The sequence below is a fragment of the Pyrus communis genome, chromosome 10 (assembly GCF_963583255.1).
Source record: "Pyrus communis chromosome 10, drPyrComm1.1, whole genome shotgun sequence".
Lineage (NCBI taxonomy): Eukaryota > Viridiplantae > Streptophyta > Magnoliopsida > Rosales > Rosaceae > Pyrus > Pyrus communis.
Genome location: NC_084812.1, coordinates 9,613,932 through 9,635,095, shown reverse-complemented (window position 1 = coordinate 9,635,095; position 21,164 = coordinate 9,613,932). Strand labels below are relative to the sequence as shown.

Sequence of the window (21,164 nt, the reverse complement as noted above, 5' to 3'; positions counted from 1 at the left end):
AATGAGATTACGTTCTTATCTTCTTTTACTTAAACTAGGGATAAGGTAAATTGCCCCCACGCCTAATGGACATTGGGTTGTGTCCCTAATTGCCCAAGGAAATCCATAAAAATCCTAAGAAATCTATGAAAAAACTCCATACAAATCTGCCAAAATCTAAAAGAATTGTAAAATTTATTAAAATCCTTTGAAATATGTCACTGAAAAACAATCTATTAAAATCCTGAGAAATCCAAATCGACTACACCCCCTAAGATTCATACACCCAATTGTCTTAGTGGATAAGACTTGGTTGTTGTATAGAGAGAGAAGAGAGAGAGAGAAAAAGGTTAGTGAGCGAGAAGGGAAGGGAAGGGAAGGGAAGGGAAGGGAAGGGAATTTGAAGGAGAGAGAATCCCACTCCATTTATACAATTTTAATTTCCATATTGTAACATCTCAAATGCATTAATAAAATTCTCCTTGTATAGTCGAAGTTTTCTATAATGAAGAAAAAAAACATTAATGATGATATCTAGTTTTGGTTTGGGAAGTTGAAGAAGCTTTGGCGTGTGAGAGAGGCTCTTTAGCTTCTGCCTTCTGGTTGGCGGAGCCTTCTTGACCAAGGCATTTGCTGTTTTCCAAAAACAAAACGCAATTATATAACAATGCAGCATGCAACAAGCTATGAAATACATCTGAAAAGCTCCCCTAATTTTTAAGTAGAACTACGTGCAATGGCTTCTCTTCTTCCGGAAACTGATCGTGCACGGCCAACATTTTCGGCTACCACTCCACATTTTTTCAAGATCATCCCGAATGACGCTTCTAGATACACAAAACTTGTAAGTTCACCTTTTTCTCTTTACTTCTTTGAGCTAGCCAGCTACTTAATTGAGTAATTATTTTTGTTGTTGTACAGAGGATTCCGAAGAAATTTGTGAATAAATATGGAGAAAATATATCAAATCCAATACTTCTTAAGCTTCCAAGTGGTGTAGAATGGGAAATCCAAGTAAGAAATTGTAATGGTGACATTTGGTTTGACAAGGGTTGGCCGGAATTCTCTGAGTTTTACTCTCTTGATTATGGAGACTCTCTAGTTTTCCGCTACGAAGGGAATTCCATATTTCATGTTTGCATATTTGATAGAAGTGCCACGGAGATTGAGTATCCATTACCATTTCCGGAGGTGGAAGAAACTGATGAAGATGATGATGAATCCGTTGAGGTTTTGGAGGATTTTCCATCCTGCCCAAGAACAAGGCAGAAATCTCCGTTGCCATGTCCTCTGCCTCGCATGAAAAAGAGAATAAGCACTTCTTCAGGTAAAATATTCGGAAACAAAAGCTCTTCAAGGAGGCATCCATTGACCAAAAATGAAAAATCTATAGCTCTTCAGAGATGCATTGATTTCAAATCTGAAAAGCCTCACTTCATGCTTTCTATTGACAATCAAACATTCTCTGTTCAAATATTTATTTGTTATCCTTACTTGTTGCCATGCAGTGTTCAATACGATTTAAAATATATATGAAGAAGTAAAACAAATTACTTTTGCCTTCTTTGTTTTTCTTTTTGAAGATTTTGCCTTCAGAGTTTGCCAAGAGGCATCTTATGCAGCAACCAACTGGTAGCGCCATCCTTTGTGTTCCGGATGGAGGAAATTGGCGTGTTAAATTCACATATGCAAATCAAATATCTCGGTTCTTGTGTGGTTGGCTGGCGTTTGTAGGAGATAATGATTTGAGAGTTGGTGATGTGTGTGTCTTTATCTTGATTAAGGACATTCCACTCTCGTTTGAAGTTGTCTTTTACCGTGGTACAGAGGCAACAAATTCTCTTTTTCTCCAAGTTTACAATGAATCGGTTGTTAATATTCGAATTTGTGCCCCGTTACAAATGCATAGCTTCCACATAAATGTTTTGTTCCATTTTAGGACCTATTGATCAACTGACATACGGTACAGACCGTTGATATGTCATCAACAATGTGACATCCTTTTCACCAAGAGAACTTCACATGTTACTGATGCATTCTTCCCAATATTAGTTTTATTATCGATCTGCATTGAGAATTTTATGTTGTATAAGTTAATGCTTTAACTAGGTCGCTCTGGAAATGATTATATACTTTGTTGATTTTGATTTTACTGTAGGCAGGTACAAAATGGGGAAGATTAATGGCCGGCATGTTAGTCAGAGGCCTTGCACTTCATCTTTGAGTGCTTCTGAAGTTGCCAACAAGTCAAAGATTTCTGATCAGGTTGCTCAAAGGCCTTCATGTTTGAAGGCTTCAAGGGTTCTTGAAACTGCTAACAAGTTCATCCCAAAAAATCCTTTTTTTAGAGCCACTGTGCGGTCACCATCCAAGCCAATGGTAGGGTCATTGACCACATATTTATACAACTTTGTTTCAAGCCTTCAAACACAAATACTCCATGAACCTTATTAGTTGTGCGTATATTATGTATATGTAGTTGCTCTAAATTAGGTATATATCATTCATCATATGCAGTATGTACCAGCCGAGTTTGCCAAGAGATTAAAATTACAAAAGAAGCAAACTGCAGCTCTTCGGGTCGGAGAGCAATTGTGGCCTGTTAATATAATTGGTTACAACAATGAGGGAAACAGACATTCGCACATTTCTGGTGGGTGGCGTGTATTTGCAGAGGAAAATCGTTTGAGAAAAGGAGATGTATGCACATTTGAGCTGATCGAGATAAATGACATTGTGCTGAAAATTCATATTTTCAGAAGTTGATTACTCAAAGTGTGTACTGTCATTTAAAGAGGGACGCAGAGCACAGTTACCATGTTATGCTGCGAAAGAGACCTCATTTGGCTGCAGTTTCAAAGATCCATAAATACAATTTGTAGTTTGTATTTTGATATATTAGTAGCATAATATCACTACTGTATGAAGAAAGTTGAAGTCTAATCGTAAAACCGTAGTAAACTAGTTATAAGGCCTTACATGGTCCCTTTTATATCCTCAACACCATATATAGACTGTTTTGAGTACCAAGAAGTTTGCGAAGAGTTTCATCGGACAAACATTTTGCTTTCATACAGGCATATTCTTCTCTCTTCACATTCTGATCCTCAGTCACCTCTCTATAATGTATAAGCCTGAGTTAGTTTCATAGAGTTTTGCTGAGTTGCCTCATCCAATTTTGCAACTACGGCGCTGGATTGTATGGTGGTTTACTGGAGAATATAGTTTTGAGAGGAATATTGATTAGACGCTTTTAATGTCATCTTATAGTTTGACGTTAACTTTGTTGCTAGTATTATAAACATTGTGTTGAAAACATGAATGACAAAAAATCCATGAAAAATCTCACTTTCAAGAAATTTCCCTTACCATTTTTCTATAAAAAAAAATAAACAAACAATAAATTATTAAAAAAAGAAAAAAAAAAAAAGAGAAGTTTGCACAAATACCAACTAAAGTTATAATGGTGTGCAATTACCAATATGTTCAAAACCGGAGAAGTGTTATATTATAAAATACTGTGCAAAAAATATAAGATGACGGAGACTTCTCACTTTGAGAGAGTCTCCTTATTACCTCTAGCATTTCTCTTCTCCTTTTCCATATTATTATAGCATCTCAGATAACAATGATATTTAGCTTCGGGTTGGGAAGTTGAAGAAGTTTTGTAGCGTCGGAAGTTGAAAAAGTATCTCAAATAATGAAAGCTTAAATGCGGCAGAAATTCGCAGCGCAGCCTTCATCATAACAATTTCTATTTTCCAAAAAAGAAGAACAATTATTACAACAATTACCTGCTCCAGCAATTTAATTAGCTGCATCCTTTGGAAAATTACAAGTCTACAAGCGCTGCAATGGCTTCTCTTCTTCCGGAAATGGATCCTCGTCAACGGCTGAGCTTTTCTCCTACCACTCCCCATTTTTTCAAGATCATCCCAGTTGAAACATCTAGAGACAGAAAACTTGTAATTACTCACATCTGTATCAAATATTTTTTTGACAGAAGATTGCTGATGAGCTAGCTAGCTAATTGAGCTTCTTTTTTTTTTTTTTTTTTTTTTTTTGCGTTTGTTGTTGTACAGAGGATTCCGAAGAAATTTGTGAACAACTATGGAGAAAATCTATCAAATCCAGTACATTTCAAGCTTCCAAGTGGTGCAGAATGGGAAATCGAAGTGACAAGGCGTGGTGGGGAGGTTTGGTTTGACAAGGGTTGGCCAAAGTTTTCTGAGTTTTATTCTCTTGGCTATGGTGACTGTCTCATTTTTCGATATGAATGGAATTCCAAATTCCATGTTTGCATATTTGATAGAAGTGCCACGGAGATTGAGTATCCATTACCATTGCCGGGGATGGAAGAAACTGATGAAGATGATGATGAATCTGTGGAGATCCTGGAGGACTTTCCGCCGTGCCCAAAAACAAGGCAGAAATCTCCATTGCCGTCTCCTCTTCCTCGCAAGAGAAAGAGAATAAGTACTTCTATTGGTTCTACAAGTAAAAAATTAGAGACCAGAAGCACTTTATGGATGAAACCATTGACTGAAAATGAGAAAGCTATTGCCCTTCAGAGAGCCATCGATTTCAAATCCGAAAACCCTCACTTCAAGGTTGCCATGCAGCCTTCCTACATATTCAACCGATTGGTAAGCTTTCTATGGTAAAATCTTCTGATATGATAACCATAATTCTCTTCGAAAATGTTTTCTTGCTGCCTTATTTGCATTTTCTTTTTCTTTTTGAAGATTTTGCCTTCTGAGTTTGCCAAGAAGTATCTTACGCAGCATCCAACTGGTAGTGCCATCCTTCGAGTTCCGGATGGAAGAACTTGGAGTGTTAAATTCAAATATGATAACAAAAGAGCGCGATTCCTGCTTGGTTGGCTGGCATTCGTAGAAGACAACAATCTGAAAATCGGTGATGTGTGTGTATTTATGTTGATTAAGGGCTTTAAAATTACATTTGAAGTTGCCTTTTACCGCAGTAAAGAAGCTGCAATTTGTTCCATTTCTTCTGCTGCAAAGGAATGTAGTGGGGGCCTGCGAACCGCTCAGAGAGGCCAGGAACCATTCACAATCTCTGAAAGATCAAGAGCATATAAAAGCTACACATCTCTGGACGAACCTGATTATGAAGGTGAAGATGAGGACTCTGTTGGAATCTCGGATTTTCAACGGTGCACGAGAAAAACGAGGGAGAAATCACCATTACCCTCTCCTCAACCACTCAAGAAAATCAGAACTAGTAATAAAGCAGCAAAAAAACGCAACATCAACTTTAGGCCAACAAAGATTGAACCTTGCTCAAAATCTGCAGTCAACAGTAAGCATATATTAGAAAATTTGGTTACGTTTGAGGGTATGAGGAACATACTTTAGGCACTTTAAAAAAAAAAAAAAAAAAAAAAAAAAAGAACAGTATTGAATTTATTTTTCCATCACTTTGACTACTTTTAACGCATTACTTTTGTTTTGGTCACAGGGGAAGATGAATCAGATGATGATTCTGTTGTATACTTGCACAAATCTGCCTCCTGCACGAAAAATATCAAAAAATCTCTTTTGGCATCAACTACAAGTGGAAAAGCTATAGCTCTTGAGAGAGCCATTGCTTTCTGTTCCAAATCTGTAAACCCTTCGTTTTGGATTGTCATGCAACCATCGTATGTCACTCAAAGTTACTTGGTAAGCTTTTGTATATAGAGAATCCTTTGAAGCAAATAACAAGATTAATGTTAATTATTCCAATATTTTTCTGAAATACTTTGTTCTCGTCCTAATTTCCTGTTTTCCATTTTTTCAAAGCATTTACGATCAGAGTTTATCAATAGACATCTTAATATGAAGTCTGCTGGTCGTAATGCCGTCCTTCAGGGTCCGAATGGAGGAACTTGGTCTGTTAAACTCAAATGTGAAAACTCGAAAGGCAGGTTCCTGCAAGGTTGGCAAGCATTTGTAACGGACAATAATTTGGAAGTGGATGATGTTTGTGTTTTCACCTTGATGAAGGACGTTAAACTTTCTTTCGAAGTTTTTTTGTTCCGCACTACAGAAGCTGCAAATTGCCGCATGTCTCCAACTGGTAAATAATCAGCTATTAATTTTAGAATTTGTGCACCATAACTAGGTTTGTATAGGTTGGTTCAGTAATGGAACTGTGGTCCGTTCTTCAATAATGAACTGACTGTTGATTTGTCATGGGTAATGAACCGGCTGAGGTCGGTTCGCCCATAGCATTATTGTCAGCAAAACATACGAACATATTATCGAATACATTTTCGACAATATTGATGCACTTTAAAGAATGGACGTCCTGCACAACGTATTTCTGTGGTGCATAAGTTTAATTATGTCTAACCAAAAATTTTGGCCGAGGAAATATTATGATTATACTTTGTTGGTTTTATTAAAGGGCCTTCCGATACATCTTTGAGCGCCGTTGAAGCTGCCAACAAGTTCGTTTCAAGCAATCCATTCTTCAGAGTCACCCATGGTCTGGGGTCATCCCGTGTGTTGGTAAGTATCATTGACAACATATATTTACAACTTAATACCTGTTAATGATCTCCATTATACACAGGGCCAGTGCGAAAGTTAAAAGTAAGGCCATTTTACATTCAAATACTTATTTTTTTTAACCATGTATAAATGCCAGAAACAAAATTTTATAGCTAAGAATCATCGTCAGAAATCGTCAATTTACAAATATTATCATGCATAGGTGCCACCCATACATCGTTGATCTGTCACATATGTATTCATACTCAAATAGGTTTTTTTTTTTTTTTTTCTATGTATTTAGAAAAATGCTTTGTGGTTCAAAAAAACAGAAAAATGCTATTGAGACTCAGTTTCACAAACAGTTCTAGAAACTCTCTTGTGTTTAATACTATATATCTATTTTGTGCAGCGTATTCCAACTAGTTTTTCCAAGAACTTCATTGAAAAGAAGAAACAAATTGTGAAACTTTGGGTTGACGATAGAATGTGGCATGTGAGCTTGACTGTTCATTGGCGTAAGGCACTTAAATTATCTGCTGGCTGGGCTGCATTTGCTAAGGGAAATTGTTTGACAGAAGGAGATGTTTGCATATTTGAACTTCTCGACAGAAATAATATCTCACTGAAAGTCTACATATTTAGATGTTGATTATTGTGGTGTTTAGTTTGGCTTGATAGGGTTTTGCTTTGTTGGGTTCCACTGCTCTTTGTTAGAACTGTTTGTGGATGCTTTGGTAGACCTTATGGGTTCTTGCCTCATTTTGGTTCAGTCTTCTTTTCATTTGGTAATAAGAGCAATATCTGAATATCTGATGGATTATGAGTTAATATTGCTTTAATTTCAACTAGTTATGTGCAAACATCTAATTACTTCAACTACTTTTGCATGTTCCTGGACTCAATCAGATGCATGCCATTGTATCATTGATGTTCTATGTTCACATTTCATTGCATCTGCTCATATTCAAATTTGATGTCAGTGCCTTGTGTTCTGAATTAATGGGCTGGTTATCGGAAAGTGTTGGAAATTGGCTCGGCTGGTCGGTGGACATGAGGGAGTGGCGCCCGGCCAGTTATGCACAAGAAAATCAAGGGAGAAATCTCTGTTACCATGTCTTCAACCATTCAAGAATATCAGAACAAGTTCAACTAGTAAGGAAGAAAAACCTAGCACAGCAGTCACGATTTCATTGCTTCAGCATGGGGAGTGACTATGAATGAATTTTGATTCTAAACGCCAAATGGAAGGGATGAAATGACAATTTAACATATGAGGCTCATGTGCAAGCTATTAACGATGGACATGGCTCTCCTTCAAATACATTTTTTTTTTTTTTTTTTTTTTTTTGAACAAAACGATATTATTTACACCTTAGTGTAGGGGAGTGGGCTAAGTCTTACAATAGTAGGTTATAATGTATTCCTCAAGTGCTAGGCTTGGAAGGATTCAATGGGGAGGCCATTCATTCAAGCAATTTCGAAAACGACACGAAATATGGTGGGAAAATTGTTTTGGTCGTTGGGCCTGGAAATTCAGGCATGGAAATTGCTAATGATTTGTCAAACTGGGGAGCTAAACTTCCATTGTTGTCCGTAGCCCGGTAACACAACGCCAACTAAGCTATTTTGTTTTAGCTCCTTGAATGTGCACTCAAATTTGTATTGATCATCTTACTTTGCCTACATTAATATTTAAACTTTTGTAAAAATCGCAGGTACATGTTCTCAACAAGAAAATGGATTGACTATTAATATTTAAACTTTCGTTGTGCAGATGATGCACATTGTATATCAAACGACATTAGTTCGTGTTTGAACTTACACTACAAGAAAATGGATTGACTATGATGGATTATCAAGCGTGATAGAGTAACGTGGCATTCATAGTATATTCATCTGATATTACAAAAAAAAAAAAAAGTCGTTTTCTTTGAACCTGCTGACCAGATATTATTTGTAAGATTCATTATTTTTATTCTTTGAATTGATTTTTCCACAAGTTAATTGATTCTTTGCATGTGTTTTTGGTGAATGAAACTTTGATATACACCTGGTAATTTCTTACATGATCTGTTAACACGATACGTAAACGATATGAAAATAAAAGATTTTGAGTCGACACGATAACTAATGGGGGTCACACGATAAGAACCCGTTATTAATGGATCCTTAACAGATTGACACAAGAGTGACACACGGATAACCTGTTTCGACACGTTAAGAAAAAAGTTACAGTGTATATGTATATAGTGAATATTAAAATATGTATTATTGAATTATTATTCTATATAAATTTGAACATTTTAAGTTTTATTTATTTTTATAATATACTATAGGCAAGGAGTAAGATTAAAAAATGATAAAACACATTAAAAATAAAAATATTAAGTAATTTAAAAATATCAAACACATTAAAAATATAATAATTAATTTACAAGTGTGAAAAATGTGAAAAAATATGCGAACGCTCATGATCACATTCAGTACGCTTTGAGGATGGGTACATTGTGGTTTGAATTTTTAGAACCATACAAACCCTCATGAATAGTATTTTTAAGGGAGTTCAAAATAAACCAATATCATTTCCCTTGATGATTCATGAAAATTGAAGGGTTTTACTATAAAAAAACGTGCAAGGTTTCCTCAACCTTGAAACGCAACTCCTTTCGTTTTGCATATCCTTAAACATTTGGTATTTTGTAGTAATGTACTAATGTTTTTCATTAGACTCTTATTTTGGAGTATGTAATACTTTTTTTTACAGTAAAAGCATTCTCAAGTTGCTTCGTGTAATGCGAGAATTTCAGCATGGTTAGACGAATTGGCAACTAAGATCAGTTTAGTTGACCTCCAAGAGATTGAGGTGCCTCCAATGGTAAAGACATAACCCATTTGAGAATGTGTCTTGTGCGGATCAGATAAGTATCCTATATCGGCATAACCAACAAGGCAAGAATCGACTCGAGATAAGGAGGAGTTTGGCTAAGTCGCACAATGAGCAACCTAATTTGGTATCGAATTCGTCATCCACGAGATTCGAACCTAAGACCTCTCACTTCCAAGTGAAGAGGAATACCATCAGACCGTAGTACTGAGTGGCTAGAGTGTGTACTACTTAAAAGACAAATGTTGCTTTTATGTTTTGAAGTAAGATTTATGTGACAATGTTATATACATATACAAATTTAATATTATGTTTTCAATTTTTTTGGGGTCAAATTGTGTTTTTCATTTCCATTATTTATTAATTTAAAATATATTTTCCTTAACGGGTAACGTATCGGGTCATGTTATTTGAAAATATTAATGGGTCGATTTTGGGTCGAGTTATAATGACACAAACATAAAAAACACGACACGAATGTCAGGTCTAATTTGATACTTGGAGCGTTGGTCACATCAAAGAGAGTATTTCCTCCAATAAGGTTGTACCTATATTTTTGTAATACAAATTTAACTACATTGCATTTATTTTTTGAATTAGAAAATTTCCTCTTAATTCAAGTACAATTACAGCTAACTAACATCAACTCAACTATTGAAAGACTAAGGTGGTTTGATAGTATTTCGTTTTAGTTTTCAATTTTAAAAAAAATTAAAAATAAAAAACTTATTTGATAATTATTTTTATTTTAAAAAAATGAAACCTAATAACAAAATAAATGAAAACTAAACAGTTAAATTTTAAAAACTCATAAAAATAACGTGCGTGTGCTTCATTCATCATGGACTCAAATTTTATATCAAACCCCAAATATAACTTTTAATTTAAGTCAAAATGTAACATTTAAGCTCGATTTTTCCTTCATTAGAAATGACAAAGAAAATAAAAGAAGATTAATAAAGAATTCATGAAAACCAATCATAGCAGTCCGTTGGGATGTAGCTAGTTGTAGTAAGTACTGACTAAAAAGCAGTGACTATTCAGCTGATTAAAATCATTAGATTCTGTGTCCTGGGGATAGTCTCTTACCACTCTTCTCACTTCTCGAGATTAACCTATCTAGTCGGTAATCTATAAGAGAATTTATTGAAAGGGATCCGGATCCTTTTTTTTTAATTTAGAAAATTCGTACGGTTAAAATTTGATTTAACGGTTAAAATTATTATAATTTTTAAAATGAACTTTGTGTGTTACTGTTAGATTAATTTTTAACTACACAAATTTTCTGATTTGGTGTAATTTTTAAAATTTCATGATTTGGTGGATTAGAAGATCCCTTTCCAAGTTTATCTATCACATATGATATCAAGCGTCAACCATCTCCAAACCCAAAGCTTTTGAATCAGTTCAACCATGGCTTCTTTACGGCCAACATTTTCATCTACAATACCGCATTTTTTCAAAGTTATTCTTGATGACACATCGAGAGACACCAAACTTGTAAGCTTCTCTCTCTCTCTCTCTCTCTCTCTCTCTCTCATAAAGATTAGAAAATGTTCTTTTAACTTAAATTTCGACATGTGCAGAAGGTTCCGATGAAATTTGTGATGAAATATGGAGAAGAGTTATCAAGTCCAGTATATCTTAGACTTCCATGTGGTTCAGAATGGGAAATAGAACTGAGAAGATGTAATGGTGAGGTTTGGTTTGAGAAGGGTTGGCCGGAGTTCTCCAACTTTTACTCTCTTGACTACGCTTTTTGGCTTGTTTTCGGGTATGAAGGGAATTCAAGATTCCACGTCTTCATATTTGATAGAAGTTGCACAGAAGTTGACTATCCCATAAAATTGCCGGAGAAGGAAAAAACCGATGACGAAGATGACGAGTCGGTTGAAATCTTGGATGATTTTCCTACAAGCCGAAGAAGAAAGGGGGAGAAACATTTATCTTTACCATGTCCTTTGCCTCCGAAGAAAAAAAGAAGGAGCTATTCAAGGATGCATCCATTGACTGACAAAGATAAAGCTATAGCTCTTCAGAGAGCCATTGATTTCGAATCTGAAAAGCCTCACTTCAAAGTTGCCATGCAGCCCTCCTACATATTCGGCCATTTGGTAAATCCCCTTGCATAAATAATAATCAAATGTTCTCTCTTTTCAAATAAACAAACATATCGTTTTCTTTTGAAGATTTTGCCGGCGGGGTTTGCCAAGAGACATCTTATGCATCAGCCTCATGGTAATGCCATCCTTCGTCTTCCTGACGGAGGAACTTGGTGTGTTAAACTCAAATTATACGAAAAAGGGAAAGTGCGATTCGAGCGTGGTTGGTTGGATTTTGTAAGGGACAATAATTTGAAAACTGGAGATGTGTGCGTATTCATCTTGATCAAGGGCATTGAACTTGCATTTGAAGTTGTCTTTTACCGCGGTATTGTCTCCAGGTTTACATGTAATAAGTTGTTATATTCGATTTGTGCTCAGTTACGAATGCATAACTTACACATACGATTTGTTATTTTCTTTTTTATTGTTGGGAAGGCGGCCATGCCAAAGGAGCTAGAGCTGTCGATCGGGGAAAGTGGGAAATTGGCACATCTAGCTCTCACGATCCTTATGCTGGAAAAGAATGCAGTGGAGGCCTGAATTTGGAAACTGGTTATGAAGACCATGATGATAAATCTGTCGAAATCCTGGATGATCTGTGCCCGAGAAAATCAAGGGATAAATCACAAGTAATGCGCAAGTTGGAAGAAACTGATAAACATGATGATGATTCTAATGATGATATTAGTAGAGATTCTGATGAAGTACAAAGTGATCCAACAATACCTGAGGAGGAAGAAACAGATTATGAAGACGATGAGTCAGTCGAAATCTTGGATGACTTTTCACCCTGCCCAAGAAAAACAAGGGAGAAATCTCCATTACCATGTCTTCGGCGACACAAGAAAATGAGAACATGTTCGAGTAGTAAAGCAGCAGAATGCAACACCAGCTTCACAGCAACAAAGACTCAACCTTATGAAATCAAGAAGTCATTCAGAAGCAAAGATTCGCATTGCTCTAAATCAGAAGTGAAAAGTAAGGAATGTATATTTAGTTTTATTTTTATCTTTTACCTTGTTCTGCCTTCCTACCGAAAAAAATTAAGATGCCACTTTATGTTTCTTGTAATATCTGATAGGAGAACATGATTTTCCCACAATGAAAGAAGTTGGAGGCTTGTCTAGCAGTCCAATATTCCGAAAACGAACACCTGATGTGTTGGGGAGGGAACATGCATTGACCAAAAGCGAAAAAGCTCTGGCTCTTCAGAGAGCCAATGCTTTCAAATCTGCATACCCTTCATTTCCGGTTGCCATTCAACCAGCTTATATCCATAGTAGTTACCTGGTATGTTTTATGTACAACACATTCTGCGTGAAAAAGATTAAGCACATACCCTCTCAAAGAGCAGAATCACAATAGTCTCTCATAAAAAACTTTCTTATTGTCTTTCCTGGTCTCTGTTTCATTTTAGGGTTTGCCATCCGAGTTTGTGAGGACACATCTTAACAAGCAGCGTTCAAGTAACGTAATCCTTCAGATTTTAGATGGAAGCACCTGGCCAGTTAATTTCAAATATGATGTAACACCTCGATTTCAGAATGGTTGGTCGGTGTTTGCAAGGGAAAACAACTTGAAAGTTGGTGATTTATGTGTTTTTGAATTGATCAACCGCAATGAACTTACATTTGAAGTTGTCTTTCTCCGCACCACAGAAGCTAAAAAGTGCTCCTCGTCAGCAGGTAAATCTGTTCATTTGCTAGTGTATACTTCTCCATTATGCTTGCATCATAACTTAGATTCTAGGATTTCTTTGTAATTTTTGGGGAATCCAGACCATGGAGGAGGAGCAATTGATCAAGTTGAAATAAAGAGAAGGTCCAGATGTAAAGTCAAATCGGGTTGTGAAAATGGTGTGTTGCACTCTTGATCCTTAATTTACTTGAAATTGTCAAGTCCACAAAAGTGAAAAATGCAGAAAATTTTGGTACTCAGATTATATTTTGTATGTTTTACTGTAGGAGAGTACACAAAGTTAAAGATTTCTGATCAGGTTACTCAAACGCCTTCATGTTTGAAGGCTTCAAGGGTTCTTGAAGCTGCCAACAATTTCATCTCATAAAAATCCTTTCTTTAGAGCCACTTTGGGGCCAACATCCAAGGCAATGGTAGTAGGATCGTTGACATAACATTGCTTCGAACATAAATACTCCAACCTAATTACTTGTGCACGTATGTGTATATATGTTGTGTATGCACTATGCACGAATTATGTTCACTATTTATCATTCATATTTTGCAGTATGTACCAGTGAAGTTTTCCATGACATTCCCCCTACGAAAGGCGCAAACCGCGACCCTTCAGGTCGGAGAGCGATTCTGGCCTGTGAATTTGATTGGTTACACTAATGAGAGGAGACAAATGATCATTTCTGGTGGATGGCTTGCATTTGTGGTGGATGGCTTACATTTGAACTCGTCGAGACAAATGACATTGTGCTGAAAGTTCACATTTTCAGAAGTTGATTAGGAAAAGTTATTAATTTCTTTTAAGTGGGATGAAAGACCTCAGGTACCAACCACATTTTGCAGTCGAAATAGACCACTTTTTGCTGTAGTTAGAAAGGTCTATGGATACCTGGGATCACTCTGTATTTTGCTGTGTTAACTTTTGTGCTTTAAATATTTTTGGCCTTACAATCCTGGGGTTTTATTCAAGGTGCAACTTCCTATGATTGTGATGTATAAATCATCTTTTAAACAAAAAGTTTATTTGTGTCGTGAATGCAACTATTAATTAGAAATGCAATCATGTAACTTTAAAGTAGAATCCCAATAAGATTTGGAGTCTAAGGCCGTGTTTGGTACACAGTATAAGGAATCGGATATGACTAATAGTACGGACTAGATTGTTTGGTGTCCTTTCGTACTAAATAGTCGCCGGATTAATTTAAGCAATCAGATAGGATAGTCGGGTATATACTTTCGTAACAAACCATTCGAAAGAAATCAGATAACATTGTTTTTGTTTTCCATGTTTCTGTTGTGCAGATGATTCCAAAAAATATTTTGAGGGAATACAGTAATGATCTATCAAGCAGAGTATACCTTAAGCTTCCAAGTGGCTCAGAATGGAAGATAGAAATTAGGGCTGGGCACGGGCCGGGCCGGGCCCAATTTTGAAGGGACCGGACCGGACCTAGGTTCAAAGGGAACGGGGCGGGCCGGGCCGGAGATTACATTTTTTAATATAAGAACCGGACATTACCCGGCGCGGTTGAAACGGGCCGGTTCGGGCCGGGTCCACGGGTCCATTTTTTTTTTTGGTTGTTTGAAAGAAAAAAAAAATTGTACATATTCACAGATTGCAAACTGCACAGATTGCAATCTGCACAAAAAACTGCACAGATTGCAAACTGCACAGATTGCAAACTGCACAAAACATAAGAGGCAACCAAATTGATATATCAAAATAAACGCAGCTTATAATTTGGAGAACCTAAAATTTAATTGAACTACTATATCAGAACCATCATAAACATAAGAGCCAACCAAACTGATATATGAGAATACAACATAGCTTATAATTTGGACAACCTAAAATTTAATCCAATTAAAACATGACAAATGAACAGATAAAGATGCTCCCACGTAACAAACTAAACCCTCACCCTCGACTGAAAACAGACGATGCACCAGCCAAGTTACCGTCTCCTCTATACAAACAAAACCTGCAAAACCAATCATGAACCAAAAAAATAAAATAAAAAAACAAAGTATATACCATAAGCCTGAAAAACGCTGAGAAAGGAAATTCCAGAAAGAGAAAACAGATGGAAGGCAAAGGCTCTTCAATTTTAAACAAAAAAAAAACAACATATCAGTTTCATTGTCTCTTGTTCAATATGTAGACAAATCGCTGGCTTCAACAGCACAAAATTAGCAAAACCAAACAAAACCCCAAATTGATTTTAAAAAAATAATAATAATAGAAAACATTCCACCCTGTTCATATCCTGCATCTCTTCTATAAGACTATAACTGTTTCCATCTGAGACCACATAAAAACCTCCAAATTCAATTTAACCACCCATGAAAATCCATAAGCGAAACTGGGTTTAAAAATTCACCCAAATAAAGATTCAACTTTTGTATACTTTCGAATCTATCAAAATCAAACTTTTCAGTTTAAAACAAAAGAAAAATCAAAAGTTGAAAACCCTTACACTGATTCGGTGTTGAGTGAATAAACGAAGAGCTGAAAAGGACACAAAGTGAGACTTGAAAGGGGACGACCGAATGCGAGAATGGAAGAAGAAAAGCAAAACGCACAACTTGCAAAACGATAGAGATGCAGAATTTGGTATGGGAAACTGAACAAAAAGCAAAGTGCGTATAAACTAAAAACCAAACCTCATGATCGCGACGGCGGTGATGTCGTCGGGAAAGAGTGAACAAGAATCGGGAAGATGGGTTGTGCGGGTGCCTAGGTCTAGGATGAGATGTCGAGGAGAACAATCAAGAAGAAGATCGAGGTCGAGGTCGAGAGAGAGTAAAGACGGAGAGGTCGAGGTCGAGGTGAGGTCGGACTTCAGAGACGGAGAGGTGATGTCGGACTTCAGAGACGGTGAGGTGATGTCGGACTTCAAGAAGAAAATCGAGGATGAGAGACGGAAAGGTCGAGGTCGATCGAGAGAGAGCAAAGACTCTATTAGGGCAAAACCTAAAACCAACGGTCATGATTGGAAGGTATGTTTATTTTCAATCTGGGCCGTCCATTTCAATTACAAACGGGCCGGTTCGGGGCCCCGTTTTTCTATAAATCTGGAACCGGCCCGACCTTAGAATGCCATTACCTAGGCCCGCCCCGACCCGCCCCGTACCCGCCCCGCCTATACCCGCCCCTACCCGCGGGCCCAAGACCCGTTTGCCCAACCCTAATAGAAATGACATAATAAGAAATGAACCAACAAAAAATGTAAGCAAATATAACCATAAGCAATTTCTAATATATTGCTGTTGGGGTTTCTCAACCTATGTGACATTATTTTGTAAATTCTATCTTTTGTTGAACTATTAACCCTTTTGTTTAACCAAAAAAATTAAACATAGTAAAATACGTTAGAGGAATGCTAACGCATGTTTCCCTTATTCCGCCAAAATATGTTTCTCTTTTGTTGAACTATTAGCCCTTTTGTAAGGAGATTTTTTTTTAAAAGTAGAACTTTTTATGGACTTTTTGTTACCTCATAGTTTAACGTCAATTTTCATGTCAACATTATAAAGCATTGTGTCAAAAATATAAGGTGACAGATAGTCTATAGAGGTAATTTTTCAATATGTAAAGGTAATTTCAAAGAATAAAAACCACAAAGAAAACTTTTTTTTTTACAACGATATTATTTACACTAATGGGGAGGAGGGTGAGCTTAGTCTCATGGTTTAAATTTATCTTTGTCGCGAACTTAAGATCTCTTATTTACAAATAAAAATAAATACTATTAAACTGTAGTATTAAGTGGAGAGAACTTTCTCACCTACTCCAGACCACCGTTACTTTTTAGGCACACCACCGTTGCTTTTTGGGGAACGTAAATTCGCAAAAAGAGGAGAGTACTTTCTCTCCACCATTATTCCTCCGTTTTCAGAAGAGAGAGAAGTGAAAAAAAACGAAAATTCGAAATGGCAAGAAGATCAAGAAGAAAACCCTCCTTTTTCAAGGTTCTTTTAGGTGAATTTTCTAGCCAGTTGGAACGTCTACCTCCTATTTATACTCTATTATATGCTTCACATAAAAATCACCGTTGTTTTCTTCATATTTTGTCTTTTGGAGTCTAATTATTTGGTTATGTAATAAAGGAGTCTTAAACCTCCCAAAGTCTCTTAAACCCTGAAGAGAAATTTTGGTAGGGTTGTTTGCTAACGTCAGCTCGTAGGCCTCATCCTTTAGTGAGAGGCGTCCTATATATGCGTGCACCCCTTAAACCCTACCTCTTCATTGAAGGCAGACTAAAATCCCAAGAATATGTAATTGGTAAAGTTATTGAATTGTTTATGCTATAAGAAATCCCCCCTTCAAATGACTTTCATTGTCACTCTTTGGGCATAAATTTCTATCTGTGACAAAAATATGTACTTGATGACTACATCACATATTTATCATAGCTCTTTGCTTAGAACTTTTAATGCATTCCTGTCTTCAACGTTTACATTGTAGATTGATAATCTACATCCGAGTCTTTTGTTACAGCAAATCCCGGCGGCTTTTCTCATGCATTTTAATGGAAACGTACCTCAGCAGTTCCACCTTCGAACCTCAGCTGGGACTTGGTGTGTTAATGTGGAAAAAATTAATGACAGGTTCTTTTTCCAAAAGGGTTGGAAGAAATTTGTTCATGACAATGGTTTAGAGATTTGTGAATTCCTTGTTTTTCGATATGCCTTTAATTTGAGATTCTACGTTGACATATATGGAAGAAATGGCTGCAAAAAAGAGTTTGTAACAGTGACTGGGAAAACCGAGAGACTTCATGAAAAGGGACATGATCATGTAATTCAGAGAAAGACCCCAAGAAATCATGAAAATCAGAATGTAGATAATCGAGGCCTAAAAGGCTCCACTTATGGAACTAGGACTAGTCAAGGAACTACTCCCATACAAGATGAAGGCTATGAAGCAACTGATGATACTGATTCTCAAACATTGATGCATCCGCGGTGGCTACAAGTACTGGGAAAGCTTATTCCCGTCGGAGAGACAATGTTTTTGGATCTGAAAACCCTTTTTTCAAGGTTGAAATGCGGGACACGTATATCCATAGATGTTACTTGGTAAGCTTTTTTTATGGAAACAACCGTTGGAGGCCATTACAACTTCTAACTTCTATTTACATACGTCTATGTGGAACTGAAAAGAATTGAGCAATGATATTTTTAGATATAAAGTTAAATCACTATTATTCTCTCCTTAAATTTTATTAGTCTCTCATGTTTTCCTTTTTATTTTTCATCTTTTCAGACCGTGCCTTCTAAATTTGTTAATGCACATCTCATTGAGCAGCCTAGTACCATTACTCTTCGGGTTTCAGATGGGAGAACCTGGCGAGTGAAAGTGGGATTTCAAACAAGAGGGTGCCAATTCTTAGCTGGTTGGATCACATTTGTGCGAGACAATGAGTTATATGTTGGCGATGTGTGTGTCTTTGTCTTGATTAACAAGATTGAATTTTTATTTGAAGCTGTCTTTTACCGCAAGGAAGAAGCTGAAAATCATCACATCTCGTCCCCAGCAGGTAAGTAATCTGCTAAGTTTATCAATTTCTGTTCTCTGTCTGCCCTCTGCATAACATACACTTGTTTTCTTCTTTCTTTTTCGTTTTGGGAAGACAATCCACTTCAGAGAGCCGACGGTTTCAATTCTGCAAACCCTTTTTTTCAAAGTTGTAATGCCGTACTCGTCTATCCATCACCGTAATACTGTAAGATTTCTATAGAAAACCCTGCTGACCCATCGCAAGTTCTGCTAACTTCTATTTGTACACGTTTGAACAGAAGTAAGCAATGACACATTCACAGAACAAACAAAATCATACGTGTATATATATATATATACACACACACATAATATATTCACATCATGAATTTTATGTTGTCATTCATGCTTTCCGTTTTTCCTTTCCTCTTCCAGTGTGTGCCATATAAGTTTGTCAAGACACATCTCGCTGACCACCCTAGTAACCTTACCCTTTGTGTTTCGGATGGGAGAACTTGGCCTGTCAATTTGGTGTATGAAGGTCCAAAAGGCAGATTCATAGGCGGGTGGTCGGCATTTAGGCAAGACAATGATTTGAAACTTGATGATGTTTGTGTCTTTGTCTTGGTTAACAAGGTTGAGCTATTTGAAGTTGCCTTTTACCGCAAGCCAGAAGCTGCGAATATTTGCGCCTTGTGACCAGGTAAGCGATGTATTATGTTGTGAGTTTCTGTTCCATTAGGTCTGCCTTCTTCATAACTTAAAGAGTCTTAGACATGTTTTGTTCATTCATTTTTGTTTCGAGGAAGGCAAGCAATGACGGTGGATCAATTGGAGTCGAGAAACTGAAAGAGAAGCGTCGTAGTTGTAGATGAAGCTTCACCTCATCACACGCTTCTCCTGCAAAAGAAAGCAGTGGAGGCCTCCAATTACTCATTTGTTTTTCTGAATACCTTTTTGCTGTACATGATGAGAGGATCCATTGGACAATGCAGTGACCCTTCTTTTTATTTCCACCTTAGATATATGTATTACCTATTATATTTAGGGTTCTAATAATTTTTTAACTTTTAAAATCAGAAATTTTCAAAATATTTTTTTATCAGAATAAGTTCATAACGCTTGGTTAAATTTCAGATCAAAAATTTAGAATTCAAAGAATCTGTAATTACATTCCATTTCCGATCTAATTTTTTGCAAATATTATAATTCGAAAATTTCAATGTTGGAAATAAAAACACCATTTCAACTATCTACCGCTGTTAAATAAGTGTCCCACCTCTAGAAAATAAAAAATTGATAAAGTATTCATAAGGTTCTAAAAAACCTAGACGCTAGTCGGGCGGTGAACTAGGGCCTAGCGCCTAGGTGGCCTAAGCGGATTTAAGTAAATTTAGTATTTATTATTTTAATATGTACATATTTACTCATAAAAACTATGCTTCCATTTTCATTAGTTTTTAGTTCACAAAGAATGTTCTTTAATTAATAGGTAGTATAATAAATAATTAATTGACAACTCTCATTAACAGATTGACTAGGTTTATTTTGGACTTTACTATTTGGGTGGACAAGCCCATTAAAGTGATTGGAAGCCCATTAAATTCTCACTAAAACAAACCAACTGACGACGTCGTTTAACCTTAGGTTATTTTAAAAGGTTTCATCGTCTTCTTCTTCTCTTCTTGACCTGCTCAACCTTTTTTTACCCAGATGGCTAATAAATGAAGTGGTGCGGCTCCAAAAACTTAGTTGATCTGCTGACTCCCAACGTCGCCTTGTCTTACCTAGCTCCTTGCCCCGCCTAACGCCGGCTAGTGGGTGATCCAATTTTTCTACAGATTAGGCCTTAATCGGAACGGCAACCAACCGTGGAGCGCCTAGGCTGCCGCCTAGGCCCTTTTTTAGAACACTGAGTATTCATAAAGGTGTATATAAGACATACATTCCTTCAAATGCCTAAAACACCAAACGCATAGTTAATGGTTCTGTATTTCTGACAATTCCCCTGCTTAGTAGAGAAAGAGCTGAACAGGAAGAAGAAAATTGGTGATGGCAAGATCAAGTGCAACAAGAGCACCCACTTTTTTCAAGATTCAAACCTGATAGCTTTGAGTTAACAGTATTTAGAGTATATATAGCAACCTTTAAGGGGAGGGATTCTTTTTTTCTTTTTTTCTTTTTTTTATAAAAATAGAGATTAGCTATAGGGTTAACACCACATCGAATTTTAATGATCCAAACTATTCATTTTTCAAGTTGCACCTCATAGATCATTCTTGCAAAATATTAGCCAAATCGGAAATGTTTAAGACATCTAATTGAGTTCAAATAAATTAACGAATACTTTGTTATATAAGAAACAATGAAATCTTTTCTTGCAAAATATTAGCCAAATCGGAAATGTTTAAGACATAATTGAGTTCAAAGAAATTAATGAATACTTTGTTATATAAGAAACAATGAAATTTTATCTTGATAATTAAATAGGTAAATGGATT

The 21,164-nt window shown here is 36.4% G+C and overlaps 5 protein-coding genes across 5 annotated transcripts; all 5 read left to right on the top strand.

Annotated features, from left to right (window-relative positions):
- The first annotated feature begins 715 nt into the window (after positions 1–715).
- Positions 716–2,745, top strand: LOC137746847 (B3 domain-containing transcription factor VRN1-like). The gene is made up of 5 exons (XM_068486855.1): positions 716–823; positions 901–1,416; positions 1,527–1,800; positions 2,138–2,358; positions 2,497–2,745. The coding sequence occupies exons 1-5, from the start codon at positions 716–718 to the stop codon at positions 2,743–2,745; spliced, it is 1,368 nt and encodes a 455-aa protein (XP_068342956.1).
- A 1,088-nt stretch (positions 2,746–3,833) lies between these two features.
- On the top strand, positions 3,834–7,128 carry LOC137747820 (B3 domain-containing protein Os03g0619600-like). Its single transcript, XM_068487962.1, has 7 exons — positions 3,834–3,944; positions 4,062–4,625; positions 4,725–5,301; positions 5,461–5,663; positions 5,784–6,060; positions 6,391–6,494; positions 6,889–7,128. Exons 1-7 carry the CDS (start codon positions 3,834–3,836, stop codon positions 7,126–7,128), a joined length of 2,076 nt encoding a protein of 691 aa, XP_068344063.1.
- A 3,625-nt stretch (positions 7,129–10,753) lies between these two features.
- Positions 10,754–11,788, top strand: LOC137746536 (B3 domain-containing protein At1g49475-like). The gene is made up of 2 exons (XM_068486554.1): positions 10,754–10,863; positions 10,950–11,788. Exons 1-2 carry the CDS (start codon positions 10,777–10,779, stop codon positions 11,493–11,495), a joined length of 633 nt encoding a protein of 210 aa, XP_068342655.1. The 5' UTR covers positions 10,754–10,776; the 3' UTR covers positions 11,496–11,788.
- LOC137747819 (B3 domain-containing protein Os11g0197600-like) lies at positions 11,586–13,230 on the top strand. Its single transcript, XM_068487961.1, has 4 exons — positions 11,586–11,814; positions 11,904–12,446; positions 12,550–12,758; positions 12,886–13,230. The coding sequence occupies exons 1-4, from the start codon at positions 11,586–11,588 to the stop codon at positions 13,228–13,230; spliced, it is 1,326 nt and encodes a 441-aa protein (XP_068344062.1).
- Positions 13,231–15,845: 2,615 nt separating this feature from the next.
- LOC137747818 (putative B3 domain-containing protein Os03g0621600) lies at positions 15,846–19,362 on the top strand. Its single transcript, XM_068487960.1, has 5 exons — positions 15,846–16,160; positions 17,629–18,234; positions 18,430–18,522; positions 18,650–18,703; positions 19,099–19,362. The coding sequence occupies exons 1-5, from the start codon at positions 15,846–15,848 to the stop codon at positions 19,360–19,362; spliced, it is 1,332 nt and encodes a 443-aa protein (XP_068344061.1).
- The last annotated feature ends 1,802 nt before the right edge of the window (positions 19,363–21,164 follow it).